The 20,289-nt window shown below is 41.3% G+C and overlaps 1 protein-coding gene across 5 annotated transcripts in view; it reads left to right on the top strand.

The window, feature by feature from the left end:
- evi5l (ecotropic viral integration site 5 like) overlaps window positions 1-20,289 on the top strand; it is a 111,202-nt gene that overhangs the window by 42,594 nt on the left and 48,319 nt on the right. For all 5 annotated transcript variants that reach the window (XM_060898916.1, XM_060898915.1, XM_060898914.1 and 2 more), the window contains exons 3-8: window positions 2,020-2,209; window positions 3,287-3,511; window positions 7,529-7,603; window positions 7,742-7,867; window positions 18,889-19,032; window positions 19,259-19,348. In XM_060898916.1, the coding sequence (XP_060754899.1) occupies window positions 2,020-2,209; window positions 3,287-3,511; window positions 7,529-7,603; window positions 7,742-7,867; window positions 18,889-19,032; window positions 19,259-19,348 (850 nt within the window). The remainder of the gene's footprint in view (window positions 1-2,019; window positions 2,210-3,286; window positions 3,512-7,528; window positions 7,604-7,741; window positions 7,868-18,888; window positions 19,033-19,258; window positions 19,349-20,289) is intronic.

Here is a 20,289-nt window from a genome sequence, read left to right as displayed (position 1 = left end):
GTGTAGTGGTTAGCACTGTCTCCTCACAGCAAGAAGGTCTTGGGTTCGAGCCCCGTGGCCGGCGAGGGCCTTTCTGTGCGGAGTTTGCATGTTCTCCCCGTGTCCGCATGGGTTTCCTCCGGGTGCTCCGGTTTCCCCCACAGTCCAAAGACATGCAGGTTAGGTTAACTGGTGACTCTAAATTGAGCGTAGGTGTGAATGTGAGTGTGAATGGTTGTCTGTGTCTATGTGTCAGCCCTGTGATGACCTGGCGACTTGTCCAGGGTGTACCCCGCCTTTCGCCCGTAGTCAGCTGGGATAGGCTCCAGCTTGCCTGCGACCCTGTAGGACAGGATAAGCGGCCACAGATAATGGATGGATGGCTTGAGCAAGTGAAGTTAATGAGTTTATTATGTGGCTTTTTTATTTCTAAGATTAAAACAGATGGTCATTATAATGAGGCGTGATGCTGCTTTCAGTCAGGTCATATTTATAACGTGGTCGAGTCATGCATGCAGAATAAACAGCTAATGATTTCAAAACGGAGTTTCTGTTAGCAGTTAGTGGTTTCTGAATTCTCTTCGTTGCTCACTTCTTGAATAACTTGTTTGTCTGTTGTGTTTCGGCCGTTTTTGATTCTGTTTTGATCTCCAATTAACTTTTTTGTTTTGTTTTTTTGCAATATTGAAAGCCAACACCTTGGAAAGCAAGTCTGTAATCGCCCACGGGTATTATGGGAAAATACTGCCCACCAAGGAACCAATCAGAGTGCCCGATTTTACTGGAAGTAGCTTGTACTATATAATAAAAATACAGTAAATAGCCCTATTCCACAACTGTAGTAATCCATATTATGTCAAGAACCGCTAAAGAGGAATGACATCCATTACTTTAAGAGATGATGCATTTTAAATTAATAATAATTTAAAAAAAAAAAAAGAGGAAACATTGACTTAGAGGGTGTATTGAAACTTTTGACTGGTACTGTACATGAACTCACAGATACCCATGATTGGTTAGTTTTGCAGGTGTGAGAGGGAATGTGGTCGCTCCCACTCAGACAGCATGGCCAATTTTGGGTTTTTGGCTCCTGGCCACAAATGGCTATGGCATTACGAGGATGCTATAGGGTGAACATTTTTCTGTTGTGTTATTCAGGACCCCTGAAAACTATATATATATCCTTCATCCTTATTCCTGCCTATTCGTACCCAAAAGTGGCTTTTGCAGCTGTGTTTAAGCCAGATTTTTATGGAATGTTGTTTTTGCTTGTTTGTTTTTTGCAGAAATCCTAGGCCAAATTAATAAGTAACTAAAAACTTCATGTCAATTTAACAAAATATCTTTAAAGTCTGGGCGGCATGGTGGTGTAGTGGTTAGTGCTGTTGCCTCACAGCAAGAAGGTCCGGGTTCGAGCCCCGTGGCCGGCGAGGGCCTTTCTGTGCGGAGTTTGCATGTTCTCCCCGTGTCCGCATGGGTTTCCTCCGGGTGCTCCGGTTTCCCCCACGGTCCAAAGACATGCAGGTTAGGTTAACTGGTGACTCTAAATTGACCGTAGGTGTGAATGTGAGTGTGAATGGTTGTCTGTGTCTATGTGTCAGCCCTGTGATGACCTGGCGACTTGTCCAGGGTGTACCCCGCCTTTCGCCCGTAGTCAGCTGGGATAGGCTCCAGCTTGCCTGCGACCCTGTAGACCAGGATAAAGCAGCTAGAGATAATGAGATGAGATGAGATCTTTAAAGCTGAGATATCAAAGTATATTATAGGCAGGAAAACCCAAATTTGGTCAAATACCGATTTGGTCAAATAAGTGCAGAACCTGTTAGTATGTTAAAACCTGTCTTTAAAAAAGTTGCTGTAATATTAAACAAATGTTCCCTAATATTCTTAAGACAAATACTTCTATCAATGTGCCCTTAACCTAACCACAGACACTCATGTATCTGTTTTCACATGCCTGGGTAAGCAATATCAGATAACATTAAAAGATAAATGTTCTGTGTCAAGGCTGAACTTGTGGTGTTCTCCACCTGCTACTAGGCTCCTGGAGGCCGATTCTAAGTCCATGCGCTCTATGAGCGGCTCTCGCAGGAACAGCGGCTCCTCGCTGGTGTCCAGCTCCTCGGCATCGTCCAATCTCTCGCACCTGGAAGAGGACACCTGGATCCTATGGGGACGCATCGTCAACGAGTGGGAGGAGTGGAGACGCAAGAAAGACAAATTGCTCAAGGTGAGGAGACAGGGAGGAGGAGGATTTAGCCTGCAGTTAACTCGAAATGAAATATTTGTATGGAATAAACATATTTTCCTTTCCTGGGTTGAATTTATAATTGTATATGAGTGATTCCATGCTTATGGGTACTGAAATGGGGACATGAACTTATTCACCTAAAACCATTTCTTTTTTTACCATCAGGTCACAAAACATGTAATCTTTAATGAATGATTGGTTAAAAGATAACTTTAATTTTCTGAGATGTAATAAAAACATATTTATATGCCAAAGTCAAGCCTATGAGTTCCAAAATGATGTCTGTTCCATTACTTCTGTTACGATTGTCCATCTCGCGTCTGTTACAAATTAATTACAATCTAGCTATATACCATGTTAATCTTATTGAAAGAATGTGTATGTTTATTCTACTACACATGTTTATTAATTATATTTGCTAAAACATCACCTTCCTATGTTTCAAAAAGTAATTCTACATTGTTAAAATTGAGAATCTATATGTCCACAACACTTCTGTTACGTTCTGACTTTGGCATATAAATATGTTATTACATCTCAGAAAATTAAAGTTATCTTTTAACATATCATTCATTAAAGATTACATGTTTTGTGACCTGATGGTAAAAAAAAGAAATGGTTTTAGGTGAATTTTTAAAAATAAGTTCATGTCCCCATTTCAGTACCCATAAGCGTGGAATCACTCATATAACTTTGGAAAATTGTATCCTGTAACATTTTCAGGATATTCAATTTTGAGCAAAAGTAGGATTATGGTTACTGTGTCAAGATGATAATGAATAGTGAATCCAAAATGTTTCTGCTAAATCCACTCAAGAAGTCCTAAGAAGATTAACTGTGGGGGGAAAATCCAGCAGAAACATTAACCTTTTAAATTCCCAGGACCTTCTCACTCAAACTATATTGCCTCTCCTGTTAATTTCACTGTAGTTACTGAATCATTTATAGTACATAAATTATTAATGAATAGTATGCTTTAAGATATTCAGAATAATAAGCTGACAGTTGAAGTTAATAAAACCTACTGTCTCTCTTCCCTTCCTTTTTGTCTAACAGGAACTGATAAGGAAGGGGATCCCGCATCATTTCCGGGCGATCGTGTGGCAGCTGCTGGGCAACGCCACGGACATGCCCGTGAAGAACCAGTACTCTGAGCTGCTGAAGATGTCATCACCCTGTGAGAAGCTCATCCGCAGGGACATCGCCCGTACCTATCCTGAGCACGAGTTCTTCAAGGGGCAGGACAGTCTAGGCCAAGAGGTCCTCTTCAATGTCATGAAGGTGAAGGAGAGAGAATGATAAGAATAAGAATGATATTCATTGTATGAATTTTGCTTTTGATTAATAATCATATTGCTATTGGGTAATGTGTGATTTTAATATATAGAGGATATTACACGGTTGCGTGAAGATGTGAAGTTTATCTTTGAGTGGTGAACATGTTTTCAAAACGAGAAGATATAAACTTCATATATTCATGCCACTGTAGTATAATGTTCTTTTATGTTAGATGGACACGTCTACAAAAAAAAGCAAGTTTGCCATTTTGAAAACGCGTCAAGTCAGTGGGAAAACACTAGGAGTGACGTCATCGGAGCGAAATATCGGGAATTATTATACATACGGGCCACTTTTTCCATGGAATAAAAACTTGTATTCTATTCCCTTCTAGTGGCTTTATTGATGGCATGCAATATTATCATATTGCTTATTCTCCCTGTATTACGCCACTCTCCCCAATGGAGAATGAGTGTGCAATATTGTTATAATATTGCACGTTGTCAAGACAACATGACCTCGCACGTCAGAGCTGATGCGAAGATCCAATGACAACTTTTCTGCTGTGCTGTGCATGCGCACAGCCATTTCTTTGTCGGCCAGGAGAGAGAGAAGACGAGGCTAATCCAGTGCTCAGTTTAAGCACTAAATAAATAAACTGAAATTAAAGACGTGTTGGAACACCCGAAAGGCTATCAAAACTTCATTATATATTCTTCACACATATTTACAAGAGAAAAACATACCAACAGACAACGAAAAACTGGAAAAGAGACACGTCAGAGATATAAAACTTCCACACTAGTGAGTGAGTGACAGTTTGTATACAAACATGGCTGTGAGGTTTGCTTCATTAAAAGCGGAAGATTTAAAGAGACAGATGCTCTGAACACCCAGAAGGCTACCAAAATTCACTGGATATTCTTCAGGCATATTTACAAGAGAAAAACATACCAACGGACATCGAAAAACTGGAAAAGAGAGCAAAAGCGGAAATATTGTCAAAGTTCTACTTGGAGGTGAGGAAAAGTGACAGAGACTTTTACAAGAGAGCTTCACTCATGGACTTCACTCAGCAAAGCAAAATTTTGAACAACTGCAATGCAACAATTAATTCCTACCAAAAGTAACTTTGAACGTAAACTGTCAACCTGTATATAGCTTATATATAAGTTGGGTTGTTGTTCAGGCTTTTTGGACTTGTACCATTTTTATTGTTAGAACTTTGACTTTGTACAGTACACTGGATTGACAGAACATTGAATTACATTCGATCAGAATCAGCATTCAATATTGGTAAGTTACCCCCCTGTTCTTAACTTTGTAAAATGTATAATTGTTCCATTGAATGTGTATGTATAATAATAATAATAATAATAATGGCTTTTTTTTTCATGGTACGGTACATCAGATATATTGCATTCAGCTACTCGTCTTCGACTCGTTCAATATCATGCTAGCTGAATAGAACATATCTGATATACCACTCAAAGCCAGCCAATATTATTTAGTTATTATACTTACAGAACACTTTTTCGATGGAATAAAAATGTTCTATCCCCTTCTAGCAGGTTTCATTCATTTGCTTTGATAACATGCAATATTGTTAGCATATCACTTATCCTACATGTATTACGTCACTATACCCAATGGAGAACGAGTATTGAATATGGTTTACGATAATGCACAGTTGTCAAGACAACATGACATCAAACGTCGGCGACAAAATGCAAATATTGATGAGAGTTTCCTGCTGCACATGTGCAGAAGCATTTCTTTACTGTGGGTGCTGCCGGCGAACAAACTGTCGCAGTGAATTGAAAATGCCATAAGATGCACATTACACATAAAACTTCTGCGCTAGCAAGCGACAGTGACAATTTGTAAGCAAACATGGCTGCCAGGTTTGTTCCATCGAATGTATAATAATAATAATAATAATATTGGCTGGCTTTTTTTTCGTGGTATATCAGATATATTCCATTCAGATAGCATGATATTGAACTCGTCTTCAATTCATTCAGTATCATGCTAGCTAAATGGAATACATCTGTTATACCACTCAATGCCAGCCAATATTATTTAAATATGTCACTCAGATCTGCGATGTATTTTGTATGAAAAATGCAAGTTTTTCAACACAAGAAGATAAACTTCATATCTTCAAGCCAACGTGTGATTTTCATTTTATTATATAGACACATTCACAAACAAAATGTACCCAGATTTATGTCATGGGTTTGGTTCTCTGTGTCCCGGATGTACAACCCCAATTCCAAAAAAGTTGGGACAAAGTACAAATTGTAAATAAAAATGGAATGCAATAATTTACAAATCTCAAAAACTGATATTGTATTCACAATAGAACATAACATATCAAATGTCGAAAGTGAGACATTTTGAAATTTCATGCCAAATATTGGCTCATTTGAAATTTCATGACAGCAACACATCTCAAAAAAGTTGGGACGGGGCAATAAGAGGCTGGAAAAGTTAAAGGTACAAAAAAGGAACAGCTGGAGGACCAAATTGCAACTCATTAGGTCAATTGGCAATAGGTCATTAACATGACTGGGTATAAAAAGAGCATCTTGGAGTGGCAGCGGCTCTCAGAAGTAAAGATGGGAAGAGGATCACCAATCCCCCTAATTCTGCACCGACAAATAGTGGAGCAATATCAGAAAGGAGTTCGACAGTGTAAAATTACAAAGAGTTTGAACATATCATCATCTACAGTGCATAATATCATCAAAAGATTCAGAGAATCTGGAAGAATCTCTGTGCATAAGGGTCAAGGCCGGAAAACCATACTGGGTGCCCGTGATCTTCGGGCCCTTAGATGGCACTGCATCACATACAGGCATGCTTCTGTATTGGAAATCACAAAATGGGCTCAGGAATATTTCCAGAGAACATTATCTATGAACACAATTCACCGTGCCATCCGCCACTGCCAGCTAAAACTCTATAGTTCAAAGAAGAAGCCGTATCTAAACATGATCCAGAAGCGCAGACGTCTTCTTTGGGCCAAGGCTCACTTAAAATGGACTGTGGCAAAGTGGAAAACTGTTCTGTGGTCAGACGAATCAAAATTTGAAGTTCTTTATGGAAATCAGGGACGCCGTGTCATTCGGACTAAAGAGAAGAAGGACGACCCAAGTTGTTATCAGCGCCTAGTACAGAAGCCTGCATCTCTGATGGTATGGGGTTGCATTAGTGCGTGTGGCATGGGCAGCTTACACATCTGGAAAGACACCACCAATGCTGAAAGGTATATCCAGGTTCTAGAGCAACATATGCTCCCATCCAGACGACGTCTCTTTCAGGGAAGACCTTGCATTTTCCAACATGACAATGCCAAACCACATACTGCATCAATTACAGCATCATGGCTGTGTAGAAGAAGGGTCCGGGTACTGAACTGGCCAGCCTGCAGTCCAGATCTTTCACCCATGGAAAACATTTGGCGCATCATAAAACGGGAGATACGACAAAAAAGACCCAAGACAGTTGAGCAACTAGAATCCTACATTAGACAAGAATGGGTTAACATTCCTATCCCTAAACTTGAGCAACTTGTCTCCTCAGTCCCCAGACGTTTACAGACTGTTGTAAAGAGAAAAGGGGATGTCTCACAGTGGTAAACATGGCCTTGTCCCAACTTTTTTGAGATGTGTTGTTGTCATGAAATTTAAAATCACCTAATTTTTCTCTTTAAATGATAAATTTTCTCAGTTTAAACATTTGATATGTAATCTATGTTCTATTCTGAATAAAATATGGAATTTTGAAACTTCCACATCATTGCATTCCGTTTTTATTTACAATTTGTACTTTGTCCCAACTTTTTTGGAATCGGGGTTGTAGCTCGAATGAAAAATACGAGTGGTGTATTTCCCAGTAAAACACTCATCCATATAATATAAAGCAGTATCATTCATCAGGGGTTATAACAGTTCCTGTGTTTCTACATGGTAATTTGCTGCTAAATATTAAAATGTATTTGTGTGTGTGTTGCAGGCATACTCCCTAGTGGATCGTGAAGTAGGATACTGTCAAGGCAGTGCCTTCATCGTTGGGCTGCTTCTCATGCAGGTAGATCTAAATATATTCTCAACTTTTTAGAAACACTTTCTTGATGAACCAGTGGATAATGCCTGATTAAATCACACTATACTATAGTAAACATCACAATGCGTGTGTGTGTGTGTGTGTGTGTGTGTGTGTGTGTAGATGCCAGAGGAGGAGGCGTTCTGCGTGTTTGTGCGGCTGATGCAGGAGTACAGACTCCGAGAGCTCTTTAAGCCAAGCATGGCAGAGCTGGGCCTCTGCATATACCAGTTTGAATACCTGCTGCAGGTAAGAGATTATTACATGCAATGAGATTTTTACGTACAGTATGAACATGATATAGGTCTTAGTGAGTGAGTACCGAAGGAAGGAAGGAAGGAAGGAAAAAGAAAGAATGAGAGAGAAACTGATCACTGGGAGAATGACACTGAGAAGAAAGACGTGAGGAAAGCAGAACAGAAATTGAGGAGAGAGAGAGAGAGAGAGAGAGAGAGAGAGTGGGGAGAATGAAGAAAATGGGAGGGGAAAAAAGACAAGCAGGAAAAGGGATGTACAGTGGGGCAAAAAAGTATTTAGTCAGTCACCAATTGTGCAAGTTCTCCCACTTTAAAAGATGAGAGAGGCCTGTAATTTTCATCATAGGTACACTTCAACTATGAGAGACAAAATGAGAAAAAAAAAATCCAGAAAATCACATTGTCTGATTTTTAAAGAATTTATTTGCAAATTATGGTGGAAAATAAGTATTTGGTCAATAAAAAAAGTTCATCTCAATACTTTGTTATATACCCTTTGTTGGCAATGACAGAGGTCAAATGTTTTCTGTAAGTCTTCGCAAGGTTTTCACACACTGTTGCTGGTATTTTGGCCCATTCCTCCATGCAGATCTCCTCTAGAGCAGTGGTGTTTTGGGGCTGTCGCTGGGCAACACGGACTTTCAACTCCCTCCAAAGATTTTCTATGGGGTTGAGATCTGGAGACTGGCTAGGCCACTCCAGGACCTTGAAATGCTTCTTACGAAGCCACTCCTTCGTTGCCCGGGCGGTGTGTTTAGGATCATTGTCATGCTGAAAGACCCAGCCACATTTCATCTTCAATGCCCTTGCTGATGGAAGGAGGTTTTCACTCAAAATCTCACGATACATGGCCCCATTCATTCTTTCCTTTACACGGATCAGTCGTCCTGGTCCCTTTGCAGAAAAACAGCCCCAAAGCATGATGTTTCCACCCCCATGCTTCACAGTAGCTATGGTGTTCTTTGGATGCAACTCAGCATTCTTTCTCCTCCAAACACGGCAAGTTGAGTTTTTACCAAAAAGTTCTATTTTGGTTTCATCTGACCATATGACATTCTCTCAATCCTCTTCTGGATCATCCAAATGCTCTCTAGCAAACTTCAGATGGGCCTGGACATGTACTGGCTTAAGCAGGGGGACACGTCTGGGACTGCAGGATTTGAGTCCCTGGCGGCGTAGTGTGTTACTGATGGTAGCCTTTGTTACTTTGGTCCCAGCTCTCTGCAGGTCATTCACTAGGTCCCCCCGTGTGGTTCTGGGATTTTGCTCACCGTTCTTGTGATCATTTTGACCCCACGGGGTGAGATCTTGCGTGGAGCCCCAGATCAAGGGAGATTATCAGTGGTCTTGTATGTCTTCCATTTTCTAATAATTGCTCCCACAGTTGATTTCTTCACACCAAGCTGCTTACCTATTGCAGATTCAGTCTTCCCAGCCTGGTGCAGGTCTACAGTTTTGTTTCTGGTATCCTTTGACAGCTCTTTGGTCTTGGCCATAGTGGAGTTTGGAGTGTGACTGTTTGAGGTTGTGGACAGGTGTCTTTTATACTGATAACGAGTTCAAACAGGTGCCATTAATACAGGTAACGAGTGGAGGACAGAGGAGCCTCTTAAAGAAGTAGTTACAGGTCTGTGAGAGCCAGAAATCTTGCTTGTTTGTAGGTGACCAAATACTTATTTTACCGAGGAATTTACCAATTAATTCATTAAAAATCCTACAATGTGATTTCCTGGATTCTTTTCCCCCATTCTGTCTCTCATAGTTGAAGTGTACCTATGATGAAAATTACAGGCCTCTCTCATCTTTTTAAGTGGGAGAACTTGCACAATTGGTGGCTGACTAAATACTTTTTTGCCCCACTGTATGCTAGCTACCTAAACAAAGGCTGTGTCTGAAATCACTCACTCATCCACTACTTCCTACTCACTATCTAGGGAATTCTAGATAGAGGACTATATAGTGAGCTCATTGGTAAAAAGAAAAGGAAAAAAACACTTTCGGACACTACTCCGCTGTGATGTTATTTACATCATTACTGTCGCACAGTTAAAACGTGCAAGGTCAGTCGGCTGGTGGATTTTCAAAATAATAAATCCATGCATGTATTTTTGTGATAAATACATATTATACTGAGCATATAATTTCCCACATTAATCAATACAAAGTACTTGGTGTCTGCTGCATCTTTCAGTTCTTTTAAATCAAGACTGAATACTTTCTTCTTTGCCGCTGCCTTTTATTAAATCAAATTTGAGGCTTTTGATTAATTCCTCGTTCTGCACTCGAACTTTTATTCTTGTATTTTGTGTCTTATTCTGTTTTAGCTTTTTCCCCCCTAGTCTCTTACTATTTTTAATTGTACTTGAAGATCTGTTTATAATATGTTTCTTCCTCCGTCCATTCACCCCAACACACTACTTTTTTTTTTTTCCTTTTTTCCCCTTTCAGCGCGACCGCAATGCATGATGGTATATATTGCTTGGTTAGTAACCATTGGTTGTACACTACTTTTTGTGGTGCATTGTGGGATACTATGAGTCCGCTATATAGGGTGTAACAATTCTCACTATACATTCGGACAGCACTACAAAATGGCGAACTCACTATATATAGTCCACTGTACAGTGAGTAGCGAGTGATTTCGGACACAGGGAAAGTACTGCACCAGAGTTAGCCCTCAAAGTAATTATTTTATCGAAGGATTCTTCTCCAGTGTCCACTAGGTAGCAAAGTTTACTAAAAGACGAATGAATGTGAGGTCAATTACTGTATATACACCGTTAAAACCAAGCACCAACAAGCTAGCAAGCTTTAGGCTAAGTGTCGTACTTTGGAATTGAAATAAGTAATCAGGTTTGCAAGCAAGCTAGCTAACCTTAGAATAAGTATCATATTTCATGAATCTAAATATATTTTTAGCTAAACCGGTGTTAAAATGGTATACATTCCTTTTAACATCAGCTTTATGTATATTATTATTAATTATGTATTTATTCATTTGTTTTCTATACTTGGTTTATTTATAGTTTAGATACATCTCTGTCCAATATAGACTTCTTATTTTAAAATCCATTTACATTTGTGAAATTAAATCCGACTGAATAGAAAACGAATCAGGATCTATTTTTCTCTGATTTTAGATTGAGTAAATGTATTGATGAATGGGTAAATCTATCGATGAATGAGAGAGCATCCTGTTTTCCAAAAAGACAACAAACCGCTTCTTGTGCAAAAGTGTTTGCTAAAACCGTGAGCAACCTAGCTACCTAGTGGACACTGGAGAAGAATCCTTCGATAAAATAACTACTTTGAGGGCTAACTCTGGTGCAGTACTTTCCCTGTACCCTCCAAGGTCCTCCAACTCTTTCAAAATACATGAATGCGCACTGCCTGATTACTGCTAGAGGAAGAGTCCATGAAAGAGTGCATCACCGTCATATCCAACAACCAGGTATCTAATTCACATGTAAGAAAACACTGAACATTTATCTTAATATATGTAAAAAAGGAACATGGCTATTGTAAGTACTTAGTCGTCAACTAGCTCACTAGCCTTAGCAATATTAGTGGAAAAAAATAAGAGCGGGCTTCGCTTCCAGTCTTTTTTTTTTTTCCCCCCCAAACCGTCAGAGTGCTGGTCTGAAATCGTAACACAGTAAAACAAGAAAATGCCACACTTTGCACACTGTGTGGAGATGTTCTGAAATATAAGAAAATAAAAATCATGTTGGTGGAGTTTCCTGGATGTGAATGAGAATATGATAATGCATCGACCTGATTTTTGATGGCTTTTGCAACCGTATGCGTACTGCCACAGGGTAAGTGCAAGGCAACATATCTCATGACTACTGGACAACGAAATTTGCATCTTTATTTACATAAGATAAATGGGTTTTTATCCAGTGCCTATGTGGGATTATTTACTGACACGTTTTATGGAAAATATTCACGACAGTTTCCGATAAAGCTAGTTGAAACGGTTTTATTAGTCCGCTAGCTTGCTGGACAGTTGTAACCAGGCATGTCAAGATTGCGGCTCAACCCCTTGGAGCTCATACGGTACATTTGCATTTGGTCGAGGAGTTTGTTTTCCAGTAGGTTTTTTCTTTTTTTTCCCCTGAGGCTTTTTGTCCAACTGTTTTTTTTTTTTTTTTTTTTTTTTTTTTTCATAGCGGGAAACATATCTTTGCATTGTTTGCTTTTTTACCTGAACAATTTCTTACTCTACACACTCGTGTAAACACAATTATTGTATAGTTCAATAGCAATTATGAGCATCTTTCCTTAGTGTTAGATACTCTAAAACTACAGAGGATTGATGTCTGTTAGTTCTTGTGTGCGATAATATTTGATTGTAGCTATATAGTAATGATGTAAAGTGAAAGCGCTGGCTCCCTTCTGTCCACCAGGCACCCAGCAGAGTCACACCATGATAAATGTCATGGTGTTGTTTCTGGCGCATGGCGTGCGGTGTCAAAGAAAGGAATAAATATGTATTCATAACTACATAACTCTGATGTGCATCTCATTATTGGTGTCACGGTCACAAGACAATGCAGCAATTTACTGATGTGAAATACACAACGTCTGTGTCTATGTGTCAGCCCTGTGATGACCTGGCGACTTGTCCAGGGTGTGCCCTGCCTTTCGCCCGTAGTCAGCTGGGATAGGCTCCAACTTGCCTGCGACCCTGTAGAACAGGATAAAGCGGCTAGAGATAATGAGATGAGATGAGAAAGACACAACACTACACAATTCGATGGTTCATATGCTATAATATTATTATTCTTTTCAGGTTGATTTTGTGCCCTTGCAAATATTTTGCTCATATACTCTCCAGGAGCTCCGCTTTTATCGAACCATTTCAATCCGTGAAATCAATTAAAATTTAAGGAATCATGATTCATTAACAATACCTACAGTAATTTCATCCCGATAACTCTAGATGCTTAACAAATTTCAACAAACGGCATAATTTTGATATAAAAAATTTGATTTGGTATCCAGAGCAGTACATGGGCACAGCCATGTTTGTGGTTGCTATAGCTATCTCGCGAGATCCTCTCTGGGAAATGAATGTTGTGTCTCGAGAGGTAGTATTCACTTTAACACAAGTGACCTGTATTTTTGTGTTTAAAAGATTGTGACAAAAGTCATGATGTTTTCATTGCTTTTTTGTTTCTTAGTGTTTTGCTGTTTGAAAATTAAAATGTGCCAAAAATTACTGAACAGTGATACATTCCTAGTTACATTCAAAGTTAATGGAGTGACTGGAGTCTGAATAAAGGCTACAAAGGCAACACTACTTGTTTTGTTTTTTATTGCTCTACATTTCTAGGCTGACAGTTAACAGAATATTGACAATGATTTGGATCAGTTATAAAATGGAGGACAAAAAATGCGAATCATGATTCGAATCGAATCAGAAGGTCAAAATCGTGATTCGAATCGTGAAAAAAAAACTGCATTGTCACACCTGTGTGTGTGTGTGTGTGTGTGTGTGTGTGAGAGATATATTGTCTGTCTGTCTGTATGCATGTGTCTGTCTGTCTGTCTGTCTGTCTGTCTGTCTGTCTAATTAATATCATCATCATGATGGCTTGGCTTCGCGAACGAAGATCATGAGGGGTGTTGTCCACATCTGTTGCACGCTGGTGAGCCTGATTCTGGAGAGGCAGATCCGGTTGCAGTGGGTGCAGGTGAATGACTGGTTGGGTGTGGGAGTAGAGGGTATGAGCGTGGTTGTAGTAGTGGTAGTAGAGGGCACCTTGCTCTTCCTCTTTGACCTTTTGTCCTCCAGGTTGGCCCGTCTGGCACACTCAAAGGTCTTGACCGCACCATGAATGGTGTTTCGCCAGCTCTTGTGGTCAGCAGCGTGTGAGGACCAGTCACGGGGATCAATACGGCAGTTGGTGAGGGAGCTTTTCAGGAGGTCTTTGTACCGCTTCTGGGGCGCCCCTCTCTTGTGCCACCCGGTTGATAGTTCACCGTAGAGAACAATTTTTGGAAGGTGGTGTTCCTCCATTCTGGACACATGTCCTGCCCACCTAAGTCATGTCTTGAGCAACATGGCTTCGATGCTGGTAGCCTCGGCTTTCTGAAGGACCTCCACGTTGGTGACGAAGTCTTTCCAGTGGATGCTGAGGATGGAGCGAAGGCAACACTGATTGAAGCGTTCAAGGAGATGAAGGTGACGGCGGTAGATGACCCACGACTCGTAGCCATACAGAAGTGTGGTAAGAGCGACGGCTCTGTACACACTGATCTTTGTTTGTGTTGTCAAGTCTTTGTTTGACCAGACATGCTTGTGGAGCCTGCCAAAGGCACTGTTTGCTTTGGCCAATCTGCTGTCAATCTCCTTGTCGATCTTTGCATCTGAGGATATAGTGCACCTGAGGTAGGTAAATTGCTGGACAGCCTTCAGCTCTGTCTGGTCAATGTTGATGTGAAGAGTATGGTACTGCTCATTGGGTGCTGGTTGGTAAAGCACCTCTGTCTTCCTCAAGCTGACTTCCAGGCCGAAGTGTTGGGCTGCAGCTGCGAAACAGGTCACGATGCGCTGCATGGCTGGCTCAGTGTGGGCAACAAGAGCAGTGTCATACGCAAACAGCAACTCTCAGATGAGCTTCTTCATTGTCTTGGTGCGGGCTGTCAGGCACTTGAGATTAAAGAGGCTGCCGTCTGCGCGATATCGGCTGTAGATACCATCGTCACTGTCCATGGTTTGGGTGGCCTGCTGCAGTATCATGCTGAAGAAGATGGAAAACAGTGTTGATGCAAGAACACAGCCTTGTTTGATGCCGTTGGTGATAGGAAAGGCCTCAGAGAGCTCGCCATTAAGTCGTATTTGGCCAAGGTGGTTCTCATGAAGCTGGGTGACCATATTCATGAATTTTGGAGGGCAACCAAGTTTCTTCAGGATCATTCAGAGTCCTGCCCTGCTCACTGTGTCGAAGGCTTTGGTCAGGTCAACAAAGGTCACATACAGACTCTTATTCTGCTCACGGCATTTCTCCTGAAGTTGCCGGAGGATGAAAACCATGTCAGTCATGCCTCTGTTGGCTCTGAATCTACACTGTCTCTCTGGGAGGTGTTCGTCAGTGACTGATGAAAGCAGTCTGCTAAGAAGAATTCTTGCCAGTATTTTGCCTGCAATGGAGAGCAGAGTTATTCCCCTGTAATTCGAGCAGTCTGACTTTTCTCCCTTGTTTATGTACAGGGTGATGATGACCGCATCGCGCGGATCATGGGGGAGTTTACCCTGCTCCCAACAGGAGGTGAGGAAGGAGTGGAGGCTAGGGTGGAGAGATGGCCCTCCGTACTTCCAGATCTCTGGTGGGATGCCATCTAACCTGGCTGCCTTTCCTGTCTTCAGCTGCTCTATGGCCTTCACTGTCTCTTTCAATGTGGGTGGTACATCTAGCTCTACTTTGGTGGGTTGCTGGGGGATGCGGTCAATTGCTGATGCCTGGACTGTGTGATTGGTGCTCAAGAGATCCTTGTAATGCTTGGACCAGCGGTTCAGAATGGCTGTCTCGTCCGTGAGGAGAGAACCGCCATCCGCGCTGTATAGTGGGCTCTGGACTTGATACGTGGGGCCATAGACCGCCTTCAGGGCTTCATAAAATCTCTTGTAGTCCCCCATGTCAGCACACTGCTGAATCTTCTCTGCAAGGGTTGTCCACTACTTGATCTTGAGCTCACGAAGGGTGTGCTGGAGATTGCCGCATGAGAGACGGAAGGCTGCCTTCCTCACTGGACAGGTTGGCTGAGCTAGATGGGCTTGGTGAGCTGACCTCTTCTTTGCCAGTAGTTCCTGGATCTCTTGGTTATTTTCATCGAACCAGTCCTGATTCTTTCTGGAGGTGTAACCAAGTGTTTCTTTGGACGCTTGCAGGATGGAGGTCTTCAGATGTTCCCAAAGTTCCTCAGGGTCTGCATCATCCAGACAGCTATCTTCTTCAAGCTTGGTTTGTAAGTATGTCTGGAAGTTTGCTTTCATTTCAGTTGACTGGAGGCTACAGACTTCGAGTTTTTTCTGGGGTATGTTCCTTTTCCTTGGCTTTGGCTTAAATTGTAGGTTCAGCCTGCATCGAACTAGATGGTGGTCTGTGTGGCACTCAGCACTAGGCATCACTCTGGTCTGTAAGACATCTTTTTGGTCTCGCTACTGCACCAGGATGTAGTCTATGAGGTGCCAGTGTCTGGAGCGAGGATGCATCCATAATAATGTTTATTACTTTATATTGCGTATTTTAACATTTGGTAATATGATCCATGTTGGTTTGAGGCTGTTCTTTTGCTGGAAGATTGTGTTGGTAATGACAAGCTGCTGCTCTGCACAGAACTCCAGCAGGAGACGACTGTAGTCATTGCAGTTCCCAACACCATGTTTGCCTAGCACTCCCTTCCAAGATTCTGTATCTCGGCCTACCCGGGCATTGAAGTCACCAAGAATGATGATTTTCTTATCTGCAGGCACCTGCAGCAGGACGCTGTGCAGATCAGAGTAAGGCAAGGCAAGGCAAGTTTATTTATATAGCACATTTCATACACAATGGCAGTTCAATGTGCTTTACAGAAGTAAAAACAAAAACAGTAAACAATAGAGAAATACAATTACATAAAATAATTTTATCTTTATTCTAAAATAATTAATTAAAAGAATTAAAAGAAAATAAGAATTAAACAATAGTAGAAATAAAATATTAAAATGCCAAAAAGAAAAAGGAGAAAGAGAAAGAGGAAAAAAAAAAACCTAGCAGAATAAAATAGAATAAAGTTAAAATAAATTTAAAACATGCAGAGAAAAAGATTATAAAAAAATGTAAAATATTAATTATTTAACAGAAAGCATCTGAAAACAGCTTGGTCTTTAACCTAGATTTGAAGCTGCCAACAGCAGGAGCATTTTTAATGTCCTCTGGCAGTTGGTTCCATAGCTGTACTGCATAGTAGCTAAAAGCTGCTTCACCACACTTTGTTTTAACAACTGGTTTTAATAGTAAATTTTTCTGTTGCGATCTGGTAGATCTGATTGGGTTAGGCCGCTGCAACATATCAGAGAGGTAATTGGGCCCTGTACCATTTAGAGATTTGTACACCAGCAGCAATACTTTAAAGTCAATTCTGTAGCTTACTGGAAGCCAGTGAAGGGACCTTAGAATTGGAGTAATGTGCTCTGTTCTTTTTGTTCGTGTGAGAACCCTCGCCGCTGCATTTTGAACCAGCTGAAGTCGTTTAATGGTCTTTTTAATGGTTCTACAAGAGTAGAACTTGTCCTTGTCTGCTTGGAGGATTGGAGCGTAAACGCTAATTAATGAGATGTTGATGTTACCTTGGAGAGGGAGGCTCATGGAGATGATGTGGTCTGAGTGACCTCTGGGCAGATCAATGAGCTTGGAGGCAATGGAGTCTCTGATCATAAAACCAACGCCTGAAAGGCGTTTCTCTGTCTGTGGTTTGCCAGACCAGTACAGGGTGTAACCAGCACCATGTTCCTTCAGGCTACCTTCTTTGGCAAAATGAACTTCACTGACTGCAGCAATGTCGATGTTGAGCTGTTTAAGTTCATGTGCAACAAGAGTGGATCTGCGTTCTGGGCGTTTGTTGTCGGCTGTGTCTAGCATGGTTCGGATGTTCCAGCATGCAAGTTTCAGTCTTTTCCCACTTTTATTGGTGAGTGAGGGACACCTTTTAACTGTTGTTGTTTGACCGCATTTGAAGACGCCTGTTGACCGTGGTAAGCCGACTGGGTTTGAGGGAGATAAGCTTTGGTTAGGCCACCTTTTCTAGGCCTCTCCCTATGTGGGGCAAGCAGTGCTGTCCCTGAAAAGGGCTGCTTGGTCATTCAAGGGTATTGCCGGGAGACGTTTTCATCCCCAGTTCAACGTCAGATGACCCCTGAGCCGCCTGCATGCAGGATTGGGACTGTGGCTTCCAGTGGCATCTTCCACCTGCTGTTTCACCCCTGTCCCATCGCTACAGGGCTTGAAAGTATTGGTGAAGGTAAGAGTGATGTGACTTGTTTTGGACTTCATTCCTTCAGGCCTGCGCAATGGAGCTTTAAGGTGGAATGCAGTGTGTGCAGTACTGACCCCACCCTTTACACCTGGGTTCGTCTGCCATGGCCCAGCAATCTGGGACAATGACATTTGAGGTCCGTGGGTCGTAGGTTTTACAGAGTTTCCTTCTCCTTGCTGTCATCGCCTTTGGGTCCGTTGGGCTGATCTAGCAGTCTCCTCCGCACACTCAGCCGAAGCCAGTCTTCACTATTTTACCCATAGCTGGGGGTCTGTTCGTGGGCATCAGGGCATGTCCACACATCAGTGGGCCTGGCATGCCGCACGTCTGGGGGCAGACCACCTCCGAGTACCCTGCAGTTTAGCCTGAGGCCGCAAGGTGCTCAGTATCCATGTGTCGCCATGAAGAAGCACTGCATAGGGCTTGCTCACTGAGAGGCGATGTTACTGGCAAGAGAGACGTGTGTGTGTGTGTGTGTGTGTGTGTGTGTGTGTGTGTATAAAATTACTGTCTGCAGTATGTCTGCCTAACCTTGTCACTCGTATTGAGTGCACAGTGTGTGTGCAGGTAGATAGGCAGGTAGGCCATCCAATAATTTCATTTGGACTTCGATGGGCTTTATACAGCCCTGTGACTATCACAGATGACAGATTTTTTTTTTTTTTTAATCAAGGCATTTGATTTATTCATTGCTGTTAGGATGTTAAGATAATTTCAAGAAACGTAACAAAAAAATGCTTCTAAACAAATGAACAACCCTACCTTTAATCTACATGAAACCTGGGTGTTAGAATGATAGTGGGATGAAAAAGAAAATGTCCATCAGCCACCAGGTGGCAGCAGATATTCAGTTCAACTGAACATATGAGTGCGTTATAAGTACATATTTCTGTCTGGACAATCTTTTCTCCTCTTTTCTGTTGTTCTTTTCTTATCTTTGTCTCTCTTTTTTTATTTTCATTTTTTAACACAGTGTTTGTTTTATCACAGGAGCAGCTGCCGGAGTTGAATGTGCATTTTCGCTCGCAGAGTTTCCATACCTCCATGTATGCTTCATCGTGGTTCCTCACACTCTTCCTCACCTTCCTGCCTCTGCCCATTGCCACACGTATTTTCGATATCTTCATGTATGAGGTACAGGGTTAATGCTGTGTGGTAAAAGAATGTGTGTGAAGGGTTAGTTCAGCGTTTGTGTGGTGTGTAAACTGTTGCACAAATGAAGATGCAAAGGGGTGTGGGGGGGGGATGGTGGTGGTGGTTGCATTTGCTTGAGTGTGTAGTAACTATGAGTAAATAGGAATGTATATTTAGTTGTGTTTCTACATGTATGACATTTAAAAGTGCACATTTGTATTCTCAGGGTCTGGAGATTATATTCCGAGTAGGAATGGCCATTTTACAGTACAACCAGACCGACCTCATACAGCTGGACATGGAGGGCATGTCACAGGTTAGAGAACAACATAACTTCATGTCTGTGGCACAGACAAGCTGATTTCACCTCTGGTGCTGCAATAATGTGCACATTTTGAACAAAACACCTTATTCTATCCACATTCACTGGATATGAGCAATCACGCTCTCTGATTGGCTACTCTACTACTTAGGCTATCCACTCATATACTGTGAGTAGAGAAAAACAAAATGGCAGAGCGTGTTGCTGAACCAACTGGGGACGAAACAAAAACTCTACTTGAAAACAAAACCCCAAAAATGATCAAGTATTTAAGGCAAGGCAAGACAAGTTTTTTTATATAGCACATTTCATACACAGTGGCAGTTCAATGTGCTTTACAGAAGTAAAAGCAAAACAGTAAACAATAGAAAATAAAATTACATAAAATAAATGGGGAAGAAAAATAATAAGAATTAAACAATAGTAGAAATAAAATAATAAAATGAAGTAAAAGTTCAGTAAAAGAAAAAAAACAGCAGAAAAAAATAGAATAAAAGTTAAGTAAAATTTAAAACATGCAGAGACTGTAAAAGTAAAGAGTTTAAAACATGTAGAGATGGCAATATTAATAATTTAGCAGAAAGCATCTGAGAACAGCTTGGTCTTTAATCTAGATTTGAAGCTGCCAACAGCAGGAGCATTTGTGATGTCCTCTGGGAGTTGGTTCCATAGCTGTACTGCATAGTAGCTAAAAGCTGCTTCACCACACTTTGTTTTAACAACAGGTTTTAACAGTAAATTTTTCTGCTGCGATCTGGTAGATCTGATTGGGTTAGGCCGCTGTAACATATCAGAGAGGTAATCGGGCCCTGTACCATTTAAAGATTTGTACACCAGCAGCAATGCTTTAAAGTCAATTCTGTAACTTACTGGAAGCCAGTGAAGGGACCTTAGAATTGGAGTAATGTGCTCTGTTCTTTTTGTTCGTGTGAGAA

This window comes from Neoarius graeffei, chromosome 18 (genome assembly GCF_027579695.1).
Source record: "Neoarius graeffei isolate fNeoGra1 chromosome 18, fNeoGra1.pri, whole genome shotgun sequence".
Classification (NCBI taxonomy): Eukaryota; Metazoa; Chordata; class Actinopteri; order Siluriformes; family Ariidae; genus Neoarius; species Neoarius graeffei.
The sequence above is the reverse complement of the archived record's forward strand: the minus strand, read 5'-3'. Positions and strand labels throughout refer to the sequence as shown.